The 24124-nt window shown below is 42.4% G+C and overlaps 2 protein-coding genes across 2 annotated transcripts; one reads left to right on the top strand and one right to left on the bottom strand.

Annotated features, from left to right (window-relative positions):
- The first annotated feature begins 2178 nt into the window (after window positions 1-2178).
- On the top strand, window positions 2179-15070 carry arhgap31 (Rho GTPase activating protein 31). The gene is made up of 12 exons (XM_035178646.2): window positions 2179-2927; window positions 6046-6148; window positions 6580-6724; window positions 8405-8487; window positions 8591-8698; window positions 8849-8991; window positions 9109-9316; window positions 9404-9525; window positions 9766-9822; window positions 9960-10589; window positions 10697-10845; window positions 11196-15070. Exons 1-12 carry the CDS (start codon window positions 2828-2830, stop codon window positions 13263-13265), a joined length of 3918 nt encoding a protein of 1305 aa, XP_035034537.2. The 5' UTR covers window positions 2179-2827; the 3' UTR covers window positions 13266-15070.
- Window positions 15071-20552: 5482 nt separating this feature from the next.
- Window positions 20553-21463, bottom strand: gsx1 (GS homeobox 1). The gene is made up of 2 exons (XM_035179093.1): window positions 21008-21463; window positions 20553-20905 (listed from the first exon to the last, which is right to left on the bottom strand). The coding sequence occupies exons 1-2, from the start codon at window positions 21384-21386 to the stop codon at window positions 20553-20555; spliced, it is 732 nt and encodes a 243-aa protein (XP_035034984.1). The 5' UTR covers window positions 21387-21463.
- Between the last annotated feature and the right edge of the window lie 2661 nt (window positions 21464-24124).

Below are 24124 nucleotides of genomic sequence, written 5' to 3' on the forward strand. Positions count from 1 at the left end.
AGCGGGATAGACAGAATGATGTCATCTCCTCTTCCTATGGTGCAGAAAGAAGGCTTTGTCTTGTCGAGGCCGCGCCTGGTTGTGTAGCTCACATGTGACATGCACAAAATACTTTTAGCACAAAAATATCAACAAGAACACGAGAATACTAGAATGTCAGTTGTCTTCTCAATATGTACTGTGTTGTTCCCGCTTGTAAATAGAGCAAATAATTCACCAGCGCCATGTTCACATCATTATTTACAACAGCAAGGAGCTCAGAGGCCAAAGATGTTAGTTGAATTTTGAATTCACACATGTTTGTTAAAGATTGAACTGTTGGATGGAAACTAAGCTGTTCTAAAACTGATTTCGCAACCATGCTTGACAATGTTAAATTATTTCATTGCAGTATTTCGTAACCGCCCGGCAGCTCTGTGATTCTACTGTTCAGCAAGAAGGTCCAGCATCTTTTCAGTGGCCGCTCCAACAGGTCAGGTGAACTGGAAACTCAACAGAGCCAGCACATATGAAGATGTTTGTGTGTTTGTTGCTTTTCCTTTCAGCCACTGCATGTCCTTAAACCCCCTCCCCTCCACTGACCCCCATTATCTTGAATAGGAATTTGAAGATAAAGCAAATGGATGGATGCTGTCTTACCTCCAAATAGACATCTTTGAGAAAACAATGAACTAGAACACACTTCGAGCTGCTAAATGATTTCTAAATCTTATGATAACTTACATCTGAACTGGGTCACTTGTAGTGAAGAATCCTTCAGCGTTGGAGGTTTTCTCAGCTCTGTAATGATAGCTTCAGTATCTTCTCAGCTCATTGTCCTGATTTTCCGGTTGTCCCGATATGACTCTCTTAGTTCACTCAATTGGCTCTCACAGCTGTTTTTAGCACGAAAGGCTATTGGTGGAGACCAAAACAGAGCTAAAACAGACTTTATTCAGCAGGTGGAAACAAACGTGATTCCAAATGAATGATTTTGCTTCGTAACTTCTTGATGGGTAAACAAGCTTCTGCTGGCAAATCCACCACTTCAACTTAAAAGATGGTGATACTAAAGGGTTTACGGCTTGATTCCACTACCCTAAACATCTATTATTTAAGGTATTTATATAAGTCGAAAGCATCACTTGAATCGGTAATTTGGACATTTTTAATGATGCATTGGAGGAATTGTTTGAGATCTGAAGCATCAAGCACCTGCTTTCACCTCTTGAGGAGTAACCTGCTTCTTGTTGTTATGAAGCCTCTAAGTGTTTTTAAACTATACAGCTCATAAATAATTTAACTTTGTGTATAATTGTGTCACATTGTAAACCAGAACCTGTTGTGTTGAGGTTTCAGAAACTCGATATGAAAAGTTTCCATTTACTCCAAACCCAAACCAGATTGACATCAGACTTGTATATGTTTTAAAACCAAGCAGATTACTGCTGTCAGTATGGTTTAAACAGCAGGGGCAGACATATTAATGTTAGTGATTAGGTCTTAAAATATCATCTCAGGGAAAGTTCAGAGTTTTACAGCTGTAAAATGCCACTACACAATTTATATGATTTGGTTTTAGGGTCAGTAATTTTCCATATGAAACTGATGCTGTCACAGGCAACAAGTTTGAGGAATAAATCACCAATACACTGTGAGTTTTACATGATCCTTCTAATGTAGTGCCCTCCAGTGTAATTGGATTACATTTACTCACACAGGAAGTGACATAAATACTTGAAGAACTGAATGAAAGTGTTATTTATTTAATAAGATTAACATTAAAGCCATCCATCTATTTAATGCCATCACTAATTATGCGTTTGCCGTACAGTTATAATCCCTTTATCAAAAAGAAAAAGATGACATGCATAGCTGTGAGTAACAAGAACCATGTGTCGTCCGTCTCCTCACCCCCACCCCCCACCCCCCCGATTTCCCCCCATTTCCCATCTGTGCCCTTCAGGCCCTCACTTCAGTCGCCTCCCACTTCCCTCTTCCTTCAGAACTCGTCTGTTTTTGTTTTCGATCCCGGGCTCTTTGCACAGGAAATTGTATACATAGGGAGCATTCAGGAAGGCAGAGAGCAGCTTTCCCGTTAGCTCCGAGTTTGGGCACACGAAAAAAAAACTTGGATAAAAGAGGTCAGTAATTCCTAAACCAGGAGAGAAACAGAAGTCAGCTGTTCTCCTCCCCTCACTTCACTTCCCTCCCCTTCACACAGTCTCAACATTTCAAAAATCCCTGCCACACCACTGCCACGAATCCACCTCTAAACATAGAATATTTGAAAAAAAGGGGAAATCGGAATGAAAATACAAACTAATGTGCCTGGGCGGGGGGGTTGCCTCTCTTGATGCCTCCTCAGCCACAGAGAAACCAGTGAAAAGGGGAGACTGTGTGGAATGAAGGAAAAGAGGAGGAGATAAAAAAAAAGGAGCAGAGAGGGAAGAGAGAGACTGGCTGGGGGTGAAAGAACAACAGGAAACCAACCGATTCTAATGCTGTTTCTGCAAATCTCCTTGAGATAACGCAGTGGACTGCCACGTCCCGGCCGAGCTGCAGTCACGCCGTGTCTTTTTCTCTGATCATCACTTGAAATCATGGCAATCTGAAAGAGTTCTAAAAGTTTCAAACGTGACGTCACTTCTGCTCTCAGCCTCCGACAGGGTGGTCAGTCAGAATGTGAGCGGATGCAGGAGTTTTGGGAGCCGATTGCTGGGATTTCTATGTCGCTGCTTTCTTGACCCGCAAGCTCAAGCTTTTTTTACCGGGGTCATATGGATCGATCGCCGTGCCTTCAAGGAGCTTTTCATTGTAATCATCTGGACTAACTAACTGGAGCCACATGAAGAATAAAGGGACAAAGCAGAAGTTGAAAAAGAAAGGAAGTGAGAATGCGTTCGGCTGTGACTTGACAGAACATCTCCAGAACTCAGGACAAGATGGTAAAACTTTTTTTGTTTTGCCTTTTCTAAAAATCAAACCCTTGTTAGAAGCAGCTATCGTCATACTACACATGATTTCTTTCACCAGATATGACTCGTACATATAGAAAGAGAGGATAACACTGATAGTAAAAAAACACCTTAGTTGATAATGTCATAGATTATCATAGATGTTAAAACCTTTTAGATGCATATTTGTGGTGAAATCAACACAGAAGATTGCCTTCAAGTAACAAATGCAGGGTTTGTTATATATGAAGCATACATTTTTTTATATATATGGGAAGACCATTCATTCACCCATTGGCTGTATTAAATGGTCATTTGTGACTTTGGGTGTGGCTCTTACATTTTCATGTGTCAATTTCCCACAGCGACTATAGTTACTTTCACCACGTTTGTGTCTGACAAAAGACTGGGCGGCGCTGTTGCTTAGAGATGAGAGAAAATGATGAGGAGTGAGAGAGAAAAAAACAGGCAGAAACAAACCAAACGTATCATAAAAAGACCAAATATGTGGGTTTGTTTTCTTTTCAAGGTTTCTATTTTTTGATCCTTTAATTCCTGTTTGTTTCCTGTGGTCGAGTTCTTGGTTCTGTTTCTCACAAACATCATCTGTGACTTTTTTTGGGGGAGAACCATGATCTGTAAGGGAAAAAAAGACGGTGAACACAAGTGTTCCACGTGCGGAGGCTCATGAATAGCTGCGTTGAGGATCACTTAAAGGAAGACCTGTTGGAGTGGACACAGTGCGAGGCGGGGCGGTTCAGTGCAGGAAGTGAGGAGGAGGTGTAAGTCATAGCCCGTCGTCATGGATGTCCAGGAGACATATTGTGGACTGACTCATTATCCCCAGAGGAAAACCTAGATGTTCAGTTTGGATACATCGGAACCTTTTCATTTTAAAATATATCTCTGAGCAGTGTATTAGATGTACCAGATGCCCTTCTTCTCTAAAGCTATGTGGTGTGTTTGTAATGCAAGGCCTGTTTATTTGTATAGCGCATTATCCCCCACAGAGGTCATTCAATGTCCTTCACAGAAATAAAAGAGGCATAAAAATACTGATCAGAAGAATAAGAGCATCAGAACGTCACTGAAAATCCAACACAATGTTACTATACTGAGCACAATATGGAGTTTATTTACCTTTGTAAAATTATAGTGAAATACACATGTTAGCATTCGAGAGTGATGAACCAAAAGCCTGTGTCAAAGTCCAAATCTCTCATGGGCCTAAAAATAAGACATGAAACACAGACTTCCTGTCTCACGCAGACCGGGAAGATCATGATTATGTAATTCTATGAATAACATGTGTGTCGTGTCATTGTTTTAAAACTACAGTAATTTGAATAAAGCGACTCTTAAAACCAGCAAATTACCCACATTATTCCCTCAGGGTGAAGGAAACTGTGGAACAACAATGGTGTTATATCTGGCCCTGAATCTTTAGATGTGTTTTAGTCCACATACGGCAATAAAGTATCTTTATAAAAGCTATAAAAAAAAAAGGAAACTGTAGGTTTCGTAAAGTGAACCATTGAGCAGTATCTGCACTTTCAGCATTTATTGGTACATTAAAAATAACTGCAGGAACAAACTAGAATGACACTCAGTAGAAGGCCTACTTCCACCTAGACCAAAGAGTCCCCTTTAATTCAGTCAAGCTGCACCAAATTTCAAGCACTCATAGATATTAGTTCCACAAATGTGCCTGATTTTCATTAGGATCCATCAATTATTACAAACCATTTTTACAACAACATAACTTCCTTGGCAGATGTAATAATCTGTTGCATACATCGTCTGTGTCGAGAATCAACTTTAAATCCTCCTCCTCTTGCATCACTCGTTGATTTATTTAATTACTGTGTTACATCATAATATCTATAAAAAATCTGATGAGAGCCAAACTGTATTTTGTTGCTGCTACAAGAAGCAGAAATCTTCCCTCGACGCTGAGACTGAGAGACATTAAGTGAAGGCTACAGAGTTGTTCATCGTCCAGCATTTGACCACAGGCATGTCACTTAAAGTCCAATTAAGTCAAAGACATCAGTGTGTAAATGGGAGATTCTTGGTCTGCAGTGATTGACCACTGCCTAAAATATTCACACATTCATTTTGTGGAGAGCTGTACTCCTGTTGGCAGCATGGTGGCATTTTTAAGTCTTAAAAATACACAGAAACTACCATGTTAAAATGCATTAGTCTCCGCCTGTACATTATTTTTTATCTGTGAAAGACAATTATATTTACAATGGGGACTATTAATTTAATGGCTTAAAACCTGCACTGGCACACAGGTAATTACTCTAATGTTTGGAGTCAAACTAATGGCTTGTGGGAGGCTGAAAATGAGAGGAGCAATTTAAAGGAACTTCATGTTGTTCTTTATATGTGAAGAGAACCACATTTAATAAAGGTTGTGTGCTGATCTTGTGCTTTTGAAAGAACAAGTCACAAATACAACAAAGTCATTGTCTCTGTTTGCTCCCCATTCTCACAAAGGCCAGTTTCTGTGTCCAGGCGTGCATGCATACAAAAAACCACAGAACATAACTCAAAGGAATCAGCCCCCGTTAAACTTATTTCCAATAAATTGTTATTTTCAGTATTAGCCGAAAGGGAAGTTGCGCTCCAACTGAATCCGAGCATGTGATTCAACAGGCTCTGGAATAAGCCACAGTTAAATCTGCTGAGATTTCTAAAGAGAGTGTGGCCAAACTCCAGTTGTGTGCAGGGGGTGATGTACTGCAGCTCTGAAAGCCGTGTGGGTCGGTGGTAACGTTTCAAAAGCTGTTTTCTATTAGAGGAAATGTCGTAAGTAATACCAGCTACAAGGACTGGGTGTGTCAACCTTCCTTTGAAACAAACAAACCATTTTTAACTTCCTGCCAAAGTCCACCTACAATCAGCCACCCTAAGGAATATAAAGCAGCCATGGTGGAACAAACCCATGAAGCCAACCATTATGTGCATTGTTACCACTGAAACTCCACATTACAAACTGTTTCCTTCTCCTGCTTTTAAGACTTAAAGACATGTGCAGTGTGGAAAAAAGCAAAACATGAAAAGGTTTCTCAAACTGACAATGACAATATTTTAACTCCAGTTCCGCAGGTTCTGCAGAAATGTGCGGAGTTTATTGAGGAGCATGGGGTTGTGGACGGGATCTACAGGCTGTCGGGGATCACCTCAAACATCCAGCGTCTCAGGTACTCACGCAACATGTCTGCTGCACAACAAACTGTAGTAGGAACTCCATCTGATGATGCTGTGCCATGTCGTAGAAAATATGAAACATCTGATGATACTGATTACTTATTGATATTATGATCAGATGTTGTATCTCAAATTATGTCCATAAAATTATTTTAGTCAATCTGTTTATTTTAATCTATGTACACCAAATGAATACTATAGGGTATATTCAATTTGCATGATATTGTGTTCTCAGGTTAGTATTGAGTTTCTTTTTTCTTTGCCATCTTTTTTTGCTTTCTTTCCACAACAATGTCAGTGAACCGGATCAAGTTCATTATAACAGTCCACACACTGCAACAGCAGTTAGCAGGGGTGTTAAACAATCAAAGTATTCAGCCAAGTGTGTGTGTGTGTGTGTGTGTGTGTGCGTGTGCGCATGCAGGCAGGAATTCTGCTCTGAGGCGTGCCCTGACCTTACAAAGGAAGTGTACCTCCAGGACATCCACTGTGTGGGTTCCTTATGTAAGCTGTACTTCAGGGAGCTACCCAATCCCCTGCTCACTTATGAGCTGTACAGCAAATTCACGGTGAGTAAACGTTCAAATCTCACCCAAAGTTTTGACAAAGGTTGAAAAACCCTGCGGTTTTACAGGGGATTTAATCTAAACTTATGTTTTACAAACTAGAATAGCAAAGCACAGCACATACCTCCGTCAATCCCCGAGAGTCCCGATACATTCAATCCAGCCGCACCTTACGCACACGCATAGATATCAGTCCTCTGAATATGTCTTTTCATTCCAATCTCTGTGTTGTTTCTTTAGAAATCCACAAAAATGTCAGACGCCCTCGCATTGTTAAAGTGGAAAAGCAGGGGTGAAAACATAATTAGTTACACACAGCAAGCCCGCCCCAGCGTTAGAAGTGACTGAGCAGTGTCTATCCCTCATGATATAGTATATCTGTGTCAGCATCTTATTTACGATCAGCTTTCATGAGTGTGACCTCAGCTCTCTGGCTCAATATTGATCTCTGTTTTCATCTCCTCCCTGGAGAATACAGCTCAATGACAAGATGTCAACTGAACTTTGAGAGGCAACATATACAAAGAAGACTTCCTTCTGATGACATGATTGTTAGAGACGGGTTTATTATGTTATTCATCTTTTATGGGTGTTTTGTGGATTACTCTGTTGCCAGGGTCTGTTCTGATGTGGGTTTTTTTACCAAGTTGCCTGATTTTAAAGATGCAAAGATGTTTCTGGTCCTTCTGGTTCACAAGGGATTTTAAGATTTGTAAGAACGCCGGACCAAATGTGTTTCACAAAAAGTAAAATCTCTTCAAATTTGGGATGACACATCTCGTAGGTTTGTGTGGGGGGGGTGATTTTTCTTCACAGGCATAAGGGAGAGGAGCAGGAATACCAGAGTGTGAGACCTGGTTCATGCTCTGTGTGAAGCTTTCTTTGTACCTTGTTGGACTATTTGCATACCTTGGCATTCATACACCTCGTGCTGCTGGTGCCTGAAAACTCCAGTAGTCCAGTGTTTTTGGAAAAATCTGTTCCTCACATGGTGTAACATGAAGACGGACATAATACTGGGACACTGTTTCCCGATTGTGGAGCTGTCTTGTTTTGGAAAGACTGAACCCAGTGTTCTGAGATGAGCCGCGTACTCGATGACATCAGTGTTTTCATTTCCACATTTATTCCGTCTGACACTTTCTTTCTAAGTTGTATATAAAGAAATTCGATTTTTGTGTTTGGGCCATTTGACAAAACAACACAAGACTGCACAACAGCACATGTTGGTGACCTCACACATGAGCAGTAAATGCTGCTGCTCAGGCCTCAATCACATTAGTGGGAATGCACGCACTCCAGCATGTCTGTTTACATTTGCTGAGCCCGGAGAGCTGAGCAGCGAGCCTCGGTCAATGCGTTGATTGTGTGAACTGGTAAAACCAGCTGTTATATGTTATGTTATTGTAAGGGAATGTGCGCTGGTTTCGCAGACAAATTAAAGATCATTATCAGCAAGAATTTCAAGAGAGCGACAGAGACCACACGCTCATATTTTGGGGTTAACCTAACCCGAAACCCTCCACTTCACAATCCACAGTAAACCATAATCATGACCTGGAAAGAGATAATAAACACGTTGCTGGCTAGTTACAGGCATCAGTCCTCCAAATCCTTCTATTATTTTGACCAACCCTGGATGTGAATTCCTTTGACATGCACATCTGTCTGTTTCACATGCAGGACGTGGTCTCTGTCCAGGGCGATCATGAGAGACTTTTATACATTCAGAGGGTCATCAAAGAGCTGCCGACCCCTCACTTCAGGTACACTTCTCTACCAAAGCCGGTTTTACACTCAGCATTTTGATGTGTCCTGTTTTCTTGTTCTTATAATAATGTTGTAATAAAATTGTTTAACTGTCCTCAGGACTCTGGAGTACCTGACTAAACACTTGACCCAACTCGCCACGTTAAGCACTGAGACAAACATGCACACACGTAACCTGGCCCTGGTGTGGGCTCCAAATCTGTTAAGGTGAGTTTTGTTTCCTTTTTACAGATGACTTTCTTTTTCGGTCATTCATCGTTGACATATTATTTCTCGAAGCTCTGATGAGTTACAATAGCTTTTTTTGGGGGGGAGCAAAATTAGGATTTCAACATCCTCATCTCTTGTTTTTCTTAGATCCAAAAACATCGAGACTTCATCTACTAACGGAGACATGGCGTTCCAGGAGGTGCGAATACAACAGTCAGTGGTCGAGTTTATTCTAAACAACACAAATCAGATCTTCAGCGCTGGTTCGGTGCAAATCAAACCCAAAGAAGGTAGGAACATTCATTTGTTAGAGATTTGGAGGCCTAAGTGACCAAATGGTTCACCCCTGGGTTATTATTGATATTATGACCAAGGGGTTGAAACCTGGTCTTATTCTTCCTCTCTAGGACCAAGTTTGATGTGTGGGGAGATGTACGCCACGATCCCGATCAGTGGCCAGTGTGGGCCGATGAAACTGATGAGCCTGGAAGAAGCTCAGGCCCGTTCCTTAGGTCAAAACCATCCTGTGCACAGAGAGCGTCAGCGAGAGAACAGTCTTCCTAACACCAGCACTGCCACGCTCTACCACACCGTCATAGACATATCAGACAGCAAGTATGACAAGATTGACGACTGTATTTGTTTCTGTCAGGACAAGGTGACAATCAGCGTCGGGTTTAATGATCTCTCTTTGTCTCGTAGACGAAAGATTTCTGGGAAATCGAAGAAGTGGAAGTCCATCTTCAACCTGGGAAAGTCTGTGGACTCAAAGGGAAAACTGAGCCGGAACGGCAGCGTGTTCATTAGAGCACAGGGGAGCACAGGTAAGGTTAATGATCAGCCGTACACATAAGGGAAAGATCACTAAGTAATTTATTCCACTGTAATAAAAGGGGTTAGGAGGACTCTTGTGATGGAGGTGCCTGGGTAATATTTAGCAAAATAGTATAGTAAATTTCAAATTATTAATGTTTTTGACTTTAAAGCTCCACCACTAAGTGATGTCCTGTCCATGAAATAGAAAATGTGACCCTCGTGAATGTTATTGGATTTGTTCCCCACAGAAAAGGCAGCTCTACGTCCATCCAGGAGCATGGAGTCCTTGTGCTCTTTACCAACAGGTGTGGCTGAAGCCTACATGTATTCATTTGCATGAAAATTTCCTGTGCATGAAAAATGTCATTTTTGTCTACGCCTTGATATAAATGATGTTGAATCTGTTACATATTTCTCCCCCTGTGTTATTTTCACTGTGCAGATGACGACAGAGCAGGAAACAGTCCAGCTGGAGGACCGGGCAGCATGTTTCTTCCAGATGTGAAATCCAGAACACTGGGATCAGACTACGACCTGAGTGACCACGACCAACACTGGGATTTAAAAGGGAAGAAAGTTGCCGGAGCGACGGGTGGCTGGAGCTCCATCACAAACCAAAAGGGGTCACCGGGTGCCTCCTCTCAAAAGACACTGCCAGAGCAACTGAAGGTGTTCAAAGGCGAGGACCTCAGCGGGTACAAACCCACGTCTCCGAAAAACCGGAGGATGTTGTACTCAGGCTCTTCCCACAACAGCTCATCTCGGCCCTCCTTCCCAGGAAGCTTCTTCCCGCTGGAGTCCTCGCCGCGGCATCAGAGGCGAGCCGTCAACATATCTGAGCCTTTTGCAGTGTCCGTTCCCCTGCGTGTGTCAGCTGTTATCAGCTCTAACAGCACGCCATGCAGGGGCCACGCCAAGGACAAAGCAGCCACTTTGAAACCCTGCAAAGAAAGTTCCGAGCAGAGCACCAACAGTGGAAAGAGCAACACCTTCCCCCAACTGGAACCAAAGAAGCAGGAAGGAACGGAGAAGAAAAATACAGAGGAGCTGACCTCTGGAGCTCCACCAGAGGGTGACTACATCTTCCTTTATCACATTTTAAAATGGCTCGTTCAGGTCAACCATGTGTAAGAAGTAATGATGCAAAGAAAACCATTTAAATACCTGCTGTTTTCTTAGATACAAGCAAAGAAGTGACGCCAGAAGGAGATGGAGGGATGAACACTTCTGAACTGAAACCGCTGTCCCCTGCAAATGCAAGAGAAAGCGAAGATGTGGCGCCATCTTCTGGGAAAGAACTGCACAAGCAACCTATAGCTTTACAACTGGTAAATAATTTGTAGTGAATGTGTAGTTAGCAGTTCTGAATGAAGTTATAAAAAAAGATACATTGTTCAAAAAAGCTAATCAAAGACCATAAAGCACAATTACCACTGATCCGTCCTATTCTCAGGTGTAACCAAGTCAAATGAAAGTACTGGGATCCATAGGTAAAAATAGTAATATTCCAAGTTTAAAGTAGGATTAAACAAGTTTTTGAATTGTAAATCACAAATCTCTCAAATCTATTACTATTCATATATTTTAGCCAAGTACTACATGTCTCAAACCAGTATAGAGAGAGATGATCAAGTTTTTTTAAATTATTTTATTATTAATCCTGTCTGTTCTTGTCTAGGACAAAGGATGTTCTACTGGGAACGAGCTGTGGTCTGACCTCCACCAGGAGCTGAGGATAACCGAACCTGAAATCGACCTCCTGGATGAGACTTTCAAACCGGTTTTCAGCTCCAGGACTTGTGAGGGCACAAAGTTGACGATGGACGTGAAGTCGAAGCGGAGCCGCAGCTCTCCGTCTCTGTCTTTGCTGTGCAGGGAGCAGCCTTCAAATACCTCTCTGAGTGATCGCATATTCGCCACTGGATCAGACTCTGCAAAGAGACAACCGTCAGAGTCGGACATTTTGTTTTCTCTGCACAAAAACTTTGACGTGTTTGTCGGTGGAAGCACAGGAAACGTCTGCCCTGCTGACCTGGTGGGAGAGAAAGAGATGAAGAGGCATCGAGGAGCCTCACACTGGGACAAAGATAAACCAGCGCAAACCAGGAGGAGCCAACTTGCTTTATCAGAAACACGTTTGGATAAAGCTGTGGCTTCTCCGACAGCAAAGGATGCTCCAACAATTGGAGGGGTTTCAGGAGCAGGTGATACAGACAAATCACAGAAACGTGAAATTCCGCATCCAGAGAATAAAATCCCCTGTGATGGAGCAAAGCGGAGTGCGATGACGGAGGCGGAGGCGATCCAGAGGCTTTCCTTTTGTTTGGAGCAGAGACGTAAAGCCTTGGAGCTGCTGCACCTCGACGATGACGATGGATGCACAGGAAACATGGAAGACCTGGACTTAGTGGAGCCCTGGGAGGACTTTAGCTCCAGCAAGCAATGGGTGACCAGTCCTCTGCACTCACCTGACGTGGAGGAGCTGTTCAACCAGCTGTCTCCCTTCTACCCTTGTAGAGAAACGTTGAGCTCTGAGGAGGGAAAGATTTCGCCTCCTTCGGTCGATAATAGCAAACAATCTGCCAGTAAGAGCAACGAACGCCCCCCAGGAGCCATCCTGCAAACATCCAGCTGCAAACCTGAAAGTAAATGGATGTATTTTCCGTCAGTACCTGCTCGGGTCAATGTGAACAGCATCAACGCAACACAGACACACACAGGAAAATGCAGCACAGCAAAACAGAAGAACACAGTTTCATCTCATAGGTTTTACAGGCAGATGTCGTACGAGGCAGCAGCTCCAGAGAAAAGAGAGGAGAATAGCTTTTCTAAAAACAGGCCATGTTCGCTCAACCTAGACCTGGGGTTTAGATGCATCAGAGACATTTCTAATCAGCAGAACCGTAACTCATCAGAGTTCTCATCTTGTCATAGAGGATTACTAAGCTCGTGTGGGACTGTGAACAACGGGCTGCCCTCAGAGCTGGAGTTGTTTCTGAACGATCGGCAGGCGCCTCTACGCCGAAATTCAGCGCCGGTCAGCGTGTCGTCAGTGCGAACAGCGTTCATGATAAAAACAAGCCAGGCCAAAGCCGTGCCTGTCATCCCCCCGAAGGTCCAGTTCAGTCAGATACCTCACTCCAGACAGGAGAAGGATTTTGATGCATTGAAGGAGCAGGAAAAGGAATATCCCAAAATGAGCGCAGAGAGAATCAATGCTGCGACTCCTCAGGTGATGTCAGATCTAAAGGAGGAGCTGGAGAATAAAGAGCCTTCGCCCAAACACCAAAAACACCCCAATGTTGAGAAATCCGCTGACGCCGTGAATACCACATCCACTCCAGAACTGCCGGTCATAACACGGAGACACGCTCCCAGTCTGGAAGTGTTTGTAGATTGTCCCAGACCCAACCGAGGGAACGTTTTACAGAGGCCGTCCTTCAGGAACCGACAGAGACCTCAGAGTCTCATCCTGCTCAGCCCTCCGTTTCCCATCATGGACTACCCACCGTCAGGGGACGACAGCAAGCTCCTCTCATCCCTCAGGAGCCTGAACGACCCTTCAGCGCCGAACGTCTTCTCTCGAGAGATGGCGGAGAACTTCAGGACGGCGGAGGGGATCTCGCTTCAAAACAAAATGACTATTCCAAAAAGCGGGCAGAGACTGGAAACATCGACCAGCTGCTTCTACCAGCCGCAGAGACGCTCCATGATATTTGACAGCAGGAGCCACAGGCAGATTGAGTGACTGGAGGTGCAGTCAGCGAGAATGAGACTGGGTGTCTGTAAATAGATACAGTATATAATTATATATATAGACCTAATGTCTAAACTGACAGGAAGGTGATATTGTTGTAAATCAAAGGATTTTGTTTGATATGGGAGATGAAGTTATTGTAGAAATATTGAGTCATTAAGCAAAAAATCATTAAGTATTAGAGAAAACTTTGAGGAGGCCATGATTTTTAATCACCAAATGATTTCTGTTAATCTGCTGAGTATTTTCTCAGTTAATTGATTAGTTGTTTGCTCTACAAAATATCCGAAAATAGGAGAAAAAGACGATTCTAATCCCAGTTTCTCAGAGGCCATATTGATGCAACTGTTCGCCAACATATGCAGTTTATTATCGAAGAAGAATAGCTGTCAATTGAATATTCTTTGATTCGACTAATGTTTTCAGCACTACTGACATGCATGAATGAACATGTTTTTAAAAGTGACATTCGCTTTGCTCTTTTAAAGTTACTGTATATCTGAGATACTGGAAATCAAGAGAATCACTGTCAGTGGTGAAATCTTCACCTCCCCCTTGGCGGAGGTAAAAATCTTAAAGTCAACACCCTTACTAGTTTTCCTGGGGTTTCAATCAATGGTGGAAGAACTATGCACATTTTAATTAAAAATACCAATACAGCATTTTGAAAATACCTATCTACAGAAAGTGGCACAGCCATCTGAGGCACTATGGTGTTCAGTAATTTGTCGAAGGACACTTGAACACAGACTTAAGGTGCCGGGGATCGAACCGACGACCCTCTCTACCTCCTGAGCCACAGCCGCCCCCTGACAGAAATGTAAACCTTTATTTTGTTCAGCTTTATACTAAAACCTAAGTTTAAAGTTGTTCTGTTGTTTGAACATGAACCTTTTTCTTAATTTTGTTGTATTATTTCATTTACAGCATCTCCTTTCAACGGCACAAAGTTTATACTGTATCTGATTCAGACCTCTTTCAAAATAGGAACTCTAAATACAGGAAGTGTATAGTGAAGTTAAATACAAATGATAAACTGACACTTAAACTTGTAAAACAGTTTTATGTAGATGAAGATTTATCACAACCCAGTAACTACGGTAAACTTGATACTGATGATGTATTGTACTGCTTCTGTGTTGAGCTGGTGTCACTGAATTTCTTAAACTAATATTTAAAAGGATTTTTGTTGATTTTAAATATAGCAGATTATAATTAACAGTATTTACCCACAGAAGGATTTTAACATGTATCTTTATTTTTTGTAATTACTTTGTTTTATTGCAGTTTTTTTAAGTGCTGCTTGATTTTTGACAACAGTGATAAACCAGTATTATAGTTAAAGAGGAAGAAAAACAAACAGTGTTTATGATATTTTTTGAAAGGTGAAGTCCAGGAGCTGCTGCGACAGTAAACTGGAGGCTGACTTTGTGCACACTGACTGTATTCAATGTGTCGGGACCTTGATGGTGCTTTGAGTCAGACAGGATCTCCAGGTTTGATGTATTTTCTTTGTAACTAATGTAATTCGTACATGTAAGATAGTTTTGATGTTACGGAAAGTTACAGTTTTTAAAAAAAAGATTTGGATGTTGTTGAAGTTGAATGAATGATCACACTGTTAATCAAAAAAAGTTTGGATGCTAATGTTGGTTATTTTATACTTGTTTTGTGACCGATAGTGAAACTGATGGAACGGATTCCCAGGAAAATCACAGGTTCCAATAAGAAATGTACATAAGACACATGGATTTTGTTACAGCAAAAGTTATGAGAATAAAAATGTATAAAAGTTATTGGTTCGGGTAACATGTTACTTTCATTGACACATACAATGTGAAGTACTTCTATTGTGACTAAATGGTAAAATGCCACCCATTGGTTGTTAAATGTTTTTCCTTTGACAATCAGATGTACTGTAGTTTTTTTACTATTACGTCTTTGACTACTGTCCTATCAAATATTAACTTCTTTATCGTATTATTGTATTAATTGATTGCACTTTTTCTTATAGCAAAGTCCGGTTTCAGTAGTTTTTCAAAAAAGGCTTCATACCACAGAATAGACAATACAGGTAGGCCTAAAACTACTCACTTTTTCAAAGACTTGTGCAGTCAGCTGTTTATTTGTATGTGTGGGTTATAGTCAAAATGTTGATTCAAGTACTTTGGACTATTTTTCCTCAGTTCAGAGTTAAGCGAAATTCCAAACCTTCATACAATCCTTCAGAGAGCAGTTCAGCGAGAGAGGCGAGATAAAGGACGCTGTGCTGCTGCTGTGTGAATGAGGAGCATTCAAGGGGCCCCCAAGAGGGATGGGGCCCTTTGGAGATCAGATGGGTTGTATTATGGACCTACAGCAGCTTTGCCTGCTATTTTTGCTCTTGCTTTGAGTATGTTACTGTACAAAAACCCTGTTTTCGGCTTCAGTATTGACACGTTATTTTAATCTTTACTTTTTCTTATTGAGAACTCACCAAAGCCTAGTTGTGCAGGTGCACGTTGCTTGACTGAATATGGTCTTTACCACCAGATGACGCTCCTGCTCCACACTGCGGGACCTGAACAAGCCACCAAAGTGCAGGATACAAAGAGAGAGAAGCTGGAAACAGTGTGCGTGCTTCAGGTAAGTGTGCATGGAGAATACTGCAACTACTCTACACACAGACTGTGGCCAAATCACTGTGTCACCTGTTTATGTGAGGATGAAAACACCAGCGCTCTGTGCGTCATGCTCCAACATGTGCTGCGTCTTTGTGTTGGCGAGGGGGGCGGGGGGGTACGCGTGGGTTGTGTGCACGCGAAGGGCGTCCGTGTAACCCCCCCACCACCGCCCTCCATCCAAGAACTTGCACATGCCTCTTACTCAGTTTACTCTGAACTCCATGTTTCCATATGGGAAAAACGGAATTAAGTCTGTGCAGAGAAACTCAGCTGTATAATCAAATATCTGCTGTTTCCTATGATACAGAGAGACGCACGACGTGCACAGTTTGGTTGCACATACAAGACATGATGCACAACAAGTGTTAGTTTCAAATAATCCATAAACATACAGTACAGTACATGGCACAACAAATTTACATATATTACATATATATAAAACAACATATATGCAATTTTATTTATTATTACATATCTTTATTTTAAAATCAAATTAAAGTTTTTTAACCTGGATACATCCATATACCCCAGTGACCAGGTACGTCTCTTGTCCCCAGTTTTCCAGCCTCAGATGACTTGTCCACATGTGGACTGAGTGCAGGTGCCAGTCGTCACAGATCCACTGTAGTTTCATCCAAATGTCACATGTACTATTTTGGACCGGAATCCCATTCAGAGTCATTCACTGTGGAGCAGCCGTGGCGCTTCCAGAGGTCACTTCCATGTCTGTGCAGTTCATTATTTCCCGACCTTTGACACTGCTTGTGTATGGGCCAGAATTAAAAAGGCGTATTCTCTATAGCGCACTGAAAAAGGCAAGCAGGGCACGGTGCGCGCGTTGAATATTCAATTAGAGGAGGGGGACTGGGGCAAAATAAGTGGAGCTGCGTGCCAGTGCTTCATCTTACATTACTGATTAGCTGTTAAACAGATTATGTGCAGCTGAATGGGTTCAAATGTTGCAGCCGGAGAAAACGGGCGCAGTTCAAGGCGCTGACGAGCGGTTTTCTTCGCTGGCACTCGAGCAGGCTAAACACACTTTGTCCGCGCTAACAGCTCCGTAATGATACATGTTGCTGTTCCATTCTCCCCACTCTCACCACAGCCATGAAAACAAACACAGAGAGCGACTCAAACTGTTTCCACTCCATCAGGATGTAAAGATAAAGCTGTGCCAAAAATATAGAAGAAAACACCTGATATACAGATTATTCAATATATTCACTCACCTTCTCGAGGTTGAAGCACAATTAAAACTTAATAATATTTTTGTATCACAAAAACCTGCTCAGATTTCTGTATTTATTCCTGCATATACAGAATATATCAAAAAAGAATTTTCCTCCATTAAAAAACAGCTGTACATAAAATTAAAAACACCACAACACATCTTAAAGTCACATAATGTAAAGTTAAAAGTGTATCAAACTATTAAATCCTTGTTTGAAAAACATCCTTGTTTAAAAAAGTCCTTTCTTTTCCAACCATAACTCAGCTCTCTGTATGTACAGGCGAAGCTGGAGGCGTGGAGCAGCTGGGACCTGTCCTCGAAAAACAAGAAAAACAAACACGTTATTAATGTGCTAAAGTGTTTAAAAGTTGATAAAGTGTTTTGTTAAACTTGGTAGGTTAACACATTTGGTTTACTAAACACATTTATTCAGCGGGAGAAGTGTAAAGTAGCTGAATGTGCAGTGCCACAGCAAGCCACGCGGGTCCAAAAGGAGCTCTCATTGAGAAGCCACGTGTCCGTTTCCAAAGCCTCTCCAACTTAACCACCTCCTTTGTACGACTAACCCACATCGGCAGCGTCCCTCCACATAAAGGGATTTGCAATTTCAAGATATTTCAGCTTAAATGTTTTTGACAGTTCCCTCGCTTTTACCTCGGCTTGGTTATTTTAACTGTGCCAAATGGGTCACCTTGGGTTGCTGTCTGCGCGCAAAGGGCTTTTGCGCGCATTCAGTCTGAATTTTTTCCAACTTTCCTTGACGGGGAAACCAGCTGCTGGTCGTGAAAAGACGGCTTATTAATTGTCCTTTGTCATGCAGAATTGCTTGATTTCTAAAGAAACGTACAAAGGCTCTTTTTCAGGATTCAAGTATTTTGTTTCGTGCGTATTTTCAAACCATCGAATCAGCTGCAGCGCCGCGCCGTCTACCAGACTCTCAGGTACTGACTGCCTGCTCCCTTTGTCCCCTTTTAATGCTGTTGTAAATCGTGCAGACTGATTTGTTACAAGCTGTTCTTTTAATCTGATAGATAAGAGACATGTCAAAGAAAAGCCGTAAATAAAAAATTAGGCTGAATAAAGACAAGGGCGAGTCTGCTAGATGGGCGCCTGTTGACTCAAGCGGCTCTCCAGCGTCAGGGGAGCCCTCTCCTCAGCTCCGTCAAGGTTACGTCCACAATTCCCCTTTCTTCTTTTTAAAAAGACACCGTAGTCCTTTTTGCTTCAATGAATTGATCGGCACAAAATTAAGAATAAATAAATTGAGCATTTGGAGCACCGAGCGTATAAGCTCCCCCAGGGCGCATACCCCCAGGCTATTGAATGGATAAAGGGCGCTTTGGAGAGGACGTTGTGAGCAAAATGGGGCTCTATGGTGCAATTAACAAAATAGTCTAATCCCATATCTTAACAAATGCAAATATTAGAGTTTTGTTAAAATAGTTAAGTGAACAATTAAATGAAAGTTTACAAGTGAAACTTCGCGTCCAGAAAAGGCACACTGATGCAGCTAATGTGCGGTGCGCAATTTAAGAACAGTTTTACACCCTTTAAAAAAGTCCAGAGATACGTTTCCAAGAAGGTAAATATAATTTAAAGCCTATTCAACGTAATAAATATAATTTTGAGAACCAAACTTCTGCCAGGGAGCAGCTGTAGCGGTGCGTAAAACAGGCGAACAAAAGTGGAACCATAACGCCAAACTAATGGTGCGGTGTTTTTGGAGATGTTTTAGTGTTCAGACGACATATTTATTTAAACAAGAGTAAAAATATAATAAACTACAGTCATTTTAGACTAAGTTTAACCTCAAGAGCCAATACTTATCTCGCTTAAAAGTTTATATTTATGTTTGAAAATGCTGCGTCTTATTTGACTTGGAATACTACCGAATTGTGTGGCTCAAATTATTCAGAATTAAAAATCTAACCAAATGTTACTGACTAATTGAATCTGTTATAGTATAATTTATACTGTAGAGGCTCTTTTGAGTCTATAAACCACCTGGAGCTCATAAAACCGACAATAATCGTGATCACACTGGCGCGTTAACAACGTGAACAATAAGGGTCATGGACACCAAACTGTGTCTTTGCCTCATTTATTTTCATGTTAGATCGATATCTTAAGATATGCACACTCCTGATGCACTGTTGCACACCCACGGTGATTATTAACTCAGTCACACGAGACGGCTCATTTCAGCTGGGATTCAACTTGAAAAGAGCTCCAAAGGGCCAGGCAGTGATATGTGAACCGAGGGTCCCCCAGGGGAAGCACATAAGAGGACCCTCATAACAATGTCTTCATCACCTTTGAGTGATGAAGATTATTGAGCATTTGATTTACTCCTCCAGCTTATATATGACCTAATGTGCTCCTCAGACGCACAAGCCCAATTTGTTTGCCTCTATTGTGCAGTGCCGGCTGGGAATCTGAGAGATATTATATTTCTTCTTCCCATTTTCCTTTTGGCTCCGTGCGTAAAAATTGTGAAACTCATCAATAACTTCCTCAGTCTTTTTCCTCATGGTCTGAACAGCTATCACTCCTCTTGCCCATCAGCTTTATGCAAGGAAATATGAAAATATATATTTTTAGATACCAAACTGAATCATCAGTCTGAAATAATGCACTGCACATCCACACGTGTTGGCACAAAGACCGCAGCCGGGAGGCAGTTCAAATGTGTGGTGATTTATTTCATTTGACCGTTTTATGGTATCTACACTATCACACAATGTTTGTAATGTTATGACTTTGTCATCACGACACCTTTATATTTTGATTTAATGCCCACGCTGCTGTCATCACCCTGAGTTTGACGTGCGTCATTGTGCGCACTCCTTGCGCGCAAAGACCAAAAACATTTAACTCACAATACAAGTTTGTCTTCCGCTCAGAAATATTTTTATTTAAGTATCAACATTTTTAAATAAATAAATATTTTTTCAATTACACTGAGGATATACTTTCAATGTGACAGTGAGGGAATTTCTTTCCAGCTTTCCACGTTTGAAGTCACAGTTCCATCCACGTAGATTGAATCTGACCAGTATTCACCATGTATACAAAATACTGTCTTCCCCAAAATACTAATGAACATTGTTCCTATGTTTTTTTTCCGTTGTTCATTTGGGTTTGTCTTTACAAAGATGCCTATCATACTCATCGGATTGGCAACAACAAATTGACCGTTTTCAGAAAAAAACTACATACAAAACGTACAACATGTATACAGCTATACAATAATTCAGGGTAGTCCCCTGATTAAATATTCTCTGTCTATGTACAAGAGTCTGAACACAAGCGGAACAGTCTGTTTTTGGCTGCATTTAAAATCAGAAGGACCAAAATCTTTCAGAGGGGAGTTCGGGGGAGAGTTCAGGGGGAGACGGACAGGTCTGCATCCTCCTTTTCGGACGAGGACGGGGATATGGGAATGTCATCCTCCTCTTCCTCCGAGCATCTCGCCGTTGACAGGGACGAACACTTGCAGTTATGTGATCCAGTCCTTTGGCCGCTGCTCTTTCCCTCCTTTTTGTGCTTCACTCTGCGGTTCTGGAACCAGATTTTCACCTGTTTCTCGGACAAGTTCAGGTACGTGGCGATCTCAATGCGCCTCAGTCTGGAGAGGTACATGTTGGAGGTGAACTCGCGCTCCAGTTCCAAAAGTTGCGTGCTCGTGAAGGCGGTGCGCATGCGCTTACTGCTCTGAAGTTTGCTGTTGCTGTTTTCTGTGGAAATAGGAGACATTGTCAGCCACTGTGGTTTGATAAAAACATTTAGAATGTACTTCTTTCTATACTTGTTATAATGGTAAAAGGTTTTCAACTCACCGATAGAGATGCAGTGGAACTGGCGCGGGTCTGGCACCGAGTACGCAGCTTGGTATATCCCCGGTGCGTGGCTGAGGTTGACGCCGTTGGATGAGGCGTGTTGCCTGGACAGAGCCGAGTGGCAGTACTGCGAGCTGAAGGGAGAAAAGGATGCCTTGAGGAGCGGCAGTGACGGTGGAGACGGGTGGAGCTGGGACGCGGCCATGCACAGCGGACAGAAGCACAGCAGCCCGGCTTTCCTGGAGTGGCAGGAGCCCGGGAGCCCGTGCGGGTGGTGCGGCGAGTGCACGGCATACGGGAATAAAGGTGGGTGGTTCTCGCTCCCCTTGTCGTTGGCCTCCCTTAAAATCAAGGAATCCACAAGAAAAGATCTCGGCATGGTTGCAAACTTTGTTGCTCGGTGCGTGTGTAAAGTTGAAGCCTTGCGCGCCGTGTTCGCTGCGTGTGGAGCGTGCTCTCCTCGGGACGGTGGACAGCGAAGTGGTGCTGAAGGCGCACCGCTGCTCCTTAAATAGGCGCCGCGGACTCGGTTCGGCCATGTGACGGTTACGCTGCAAGCGGCAGAGAGCTCTCAATAGGGTTTTGTGCCTTTCTCTCGGCATTCCCACTGCACGCTTCCCTATTATTTCACTTGTTAACTAAATGAACTGCATAATGTAGTCTATTCTTGTCAGCCCCACCCACGCCGCAAGAGGCGGCACTGCCCTATTCTCCCTTTTATCATCACTCTCATTTTATCATATAGAGCCCAGCTGAAATTTGCGCCAGAAAACGTTTCTCTCACAGAGACAGTTTCATCTATTCAAGTTTTGTTTTAGACGTGGAGCAGCATTTTAAAATGCGCAGGCTGTGCGTAAATGGCAACTTTTAAGAGTGTATACATAGGCGAGGCAAGGGGAAGAGATGCGCATGGAAACTTTCAGAAAGAGGCAGAAGTGTGTATGTACATTTAATACATTAATTAAGAATCATTAATTGCTTTTTAATTTTTTTCTCATTTTTTTGCTGATTTTGTCCTAATTAAACTTACGTCAACAACTCGTTTATGTCTGTGCTGTATAGCCGTGGTCAGTTATTTGTGCGTAACGTGCTCACCTCTACGTTTGTGGCCACTTTTAAGGACCGTGTCCGGCGCAAACACAAACGCAACAGCTGAATGTAAAGTTTACGCACATCCATTTTGAGGTTAACGTGTCATTTTTGCGCACAAAACCAGGGACAAGTCATCGCCCGGAGGCAGCGCTGTTAAAGAGCAGTGATTAATTCCTTTGCTCGGGCCCCTGCCGAGTCCGAGGGGGGAAAGAATATGTAAAAATAACCAGGTTTTCACTCTGCGGCCCTTATTGAATGTCATTGTGGAGGGTTTTCAATGAGGGAGAAAGAGAGTCGAATTAAAGTGTGTGACAGCGGCGGATAGACGCAACAAAGGCGACTCTGTCATAGAGGAGCCCAGTGCGCGGCGCGTCAAGCCCCCGCCTCGCGCTGCGATTGAATTAAGTAATAGGAAAACATTTTCTTTCACTTTAAGGCTTTTTGAACAAGACCTTCAAAGCGACGGAGCCGTAATGTGTGAGTAAATAGCGGAGTGCGGTTTCTCTTCCTGCGAGATTTTCTTTCTTTTCCGAACGTTCCAAATGCACAAAAGTATAAAAGTTGCAAAGATACCAACAAACGTGACATAAATAGACCAAGCTGGACCAACATCCCTGGCACTGGTGGTGGGGTTTGGTTAATGAATTCAATTATTTTGAGTTATTGCATATAATGTATTCTTTTTAGTCATATTTGATTACAACACGTTGCACCAATTTCCACTGTTTACATGCCATCTACATTATTCCCCACAAATTGTCCCCTCCTGCAGATGATCTCTTCAGCTCCACATCCCGCCGCACTGATGCTCTGTTCATTCCTCATAAATAACGGGCCCGTAATGTGCTCATGCAGCTTCACACCACTAATCTCCCATAAAGGCCAGACCTGTAATTATGGGAGCCAGCCATTAAAGTAAAGACACAAATTAGCCGCAGTTAAACCCCTTCAACGAGATTGAACGAGATCTAGTTATTCGGGTAATAACCTGTAATATCTGCCATTTCCATTTCCATTCACAGTGCGTCAATCTTGCCGGAATCTCAGAAACATAAACACTAATCCATTGCTTTTATTCAAATTCCTAATTAGGTGGCATGTTATTATGATCATGCGTTACAAGATGTGTTATTCTCATGAGGGGTTGGTCGGTGTATCCTCTGGAGCCCACAATAAAACAAGCATAATGTGTGTGTGTGTTTCTTTTTCCTCCGCTGCAGATTTCAAAAGAATTACGCACCGTGTTCCATCTCTCTTCCCAGCCGCAGGTCGCCTGTATGCGGCGGCAGCTTGATGTATCGCTCCACATAAAGATGTTATCAAAGGCCCTAATTTTCAAATTATGTACAGCAGTCACCCTGTGGATAGGAATAGAGGTTTCATGGGTCGTCACGCAGGGGAGGCTCATCCTAATTTGCAATCCCAACTGGAGACTGACAAATAGTTTTGACCTCCCTCTGGAGGCGCGGGCCAGAAGTGCAAAGAATCCCATTCGCCATAATCACTTGTTACTGAGATAAATAATCAAGGGAAATAGTCCACTCACATTATAACAGCTCTATTACATTTCCCTCCACTATCTCCGGCAAAAGATATACATCTACAGCCACTTACAGGTTCATGAATCATCACATCCATATTATGTGTGTTTCCCCTGCCTCACGAACCGGTGAGCCTGGAACTCGGCTCAGCTTCATGTGCTCAGTAACTAACATACAGCTGGGAGTTGGCAAAGCTTCTTAGCGTTAATGTTTGATGCAGTGCCCCTGAAATAGTAAATTATTTATAAGATATTAAGTTGGAACAATTGCCATCACTCAAATTCATCCCCGATGATAACACTGACCAGTGCCTGCTGTGCTGCTGCAGAAGCACATTTTCAGGGGCTTTTATGCAATTATACCCAAAGATCTCGTGCCTGATGACATAAAGAGAGCAGACTGTTTATGGAGATGTAGTCAATATCTCCTTTTCTTTTTGGTATGAATAATTCATAGTTTAAGACACTATCCCCCCTCACTTAAT

Source organism: Hippoglossus stenolepis, chromosome 15, assembly GCF_022539355.2.
Source record: "Hippoglossus stenolepis isolate QCI-W04-F060 chromosome 15, HSTE1.2, whole genome shotgun sequence".
NCBI lineage: Eukaryota > Metazoa > Chordata > Actinopteri > Pleuronectiformes > Pleuronectidae > Hippoglossus > Hippoglossus stenolepis.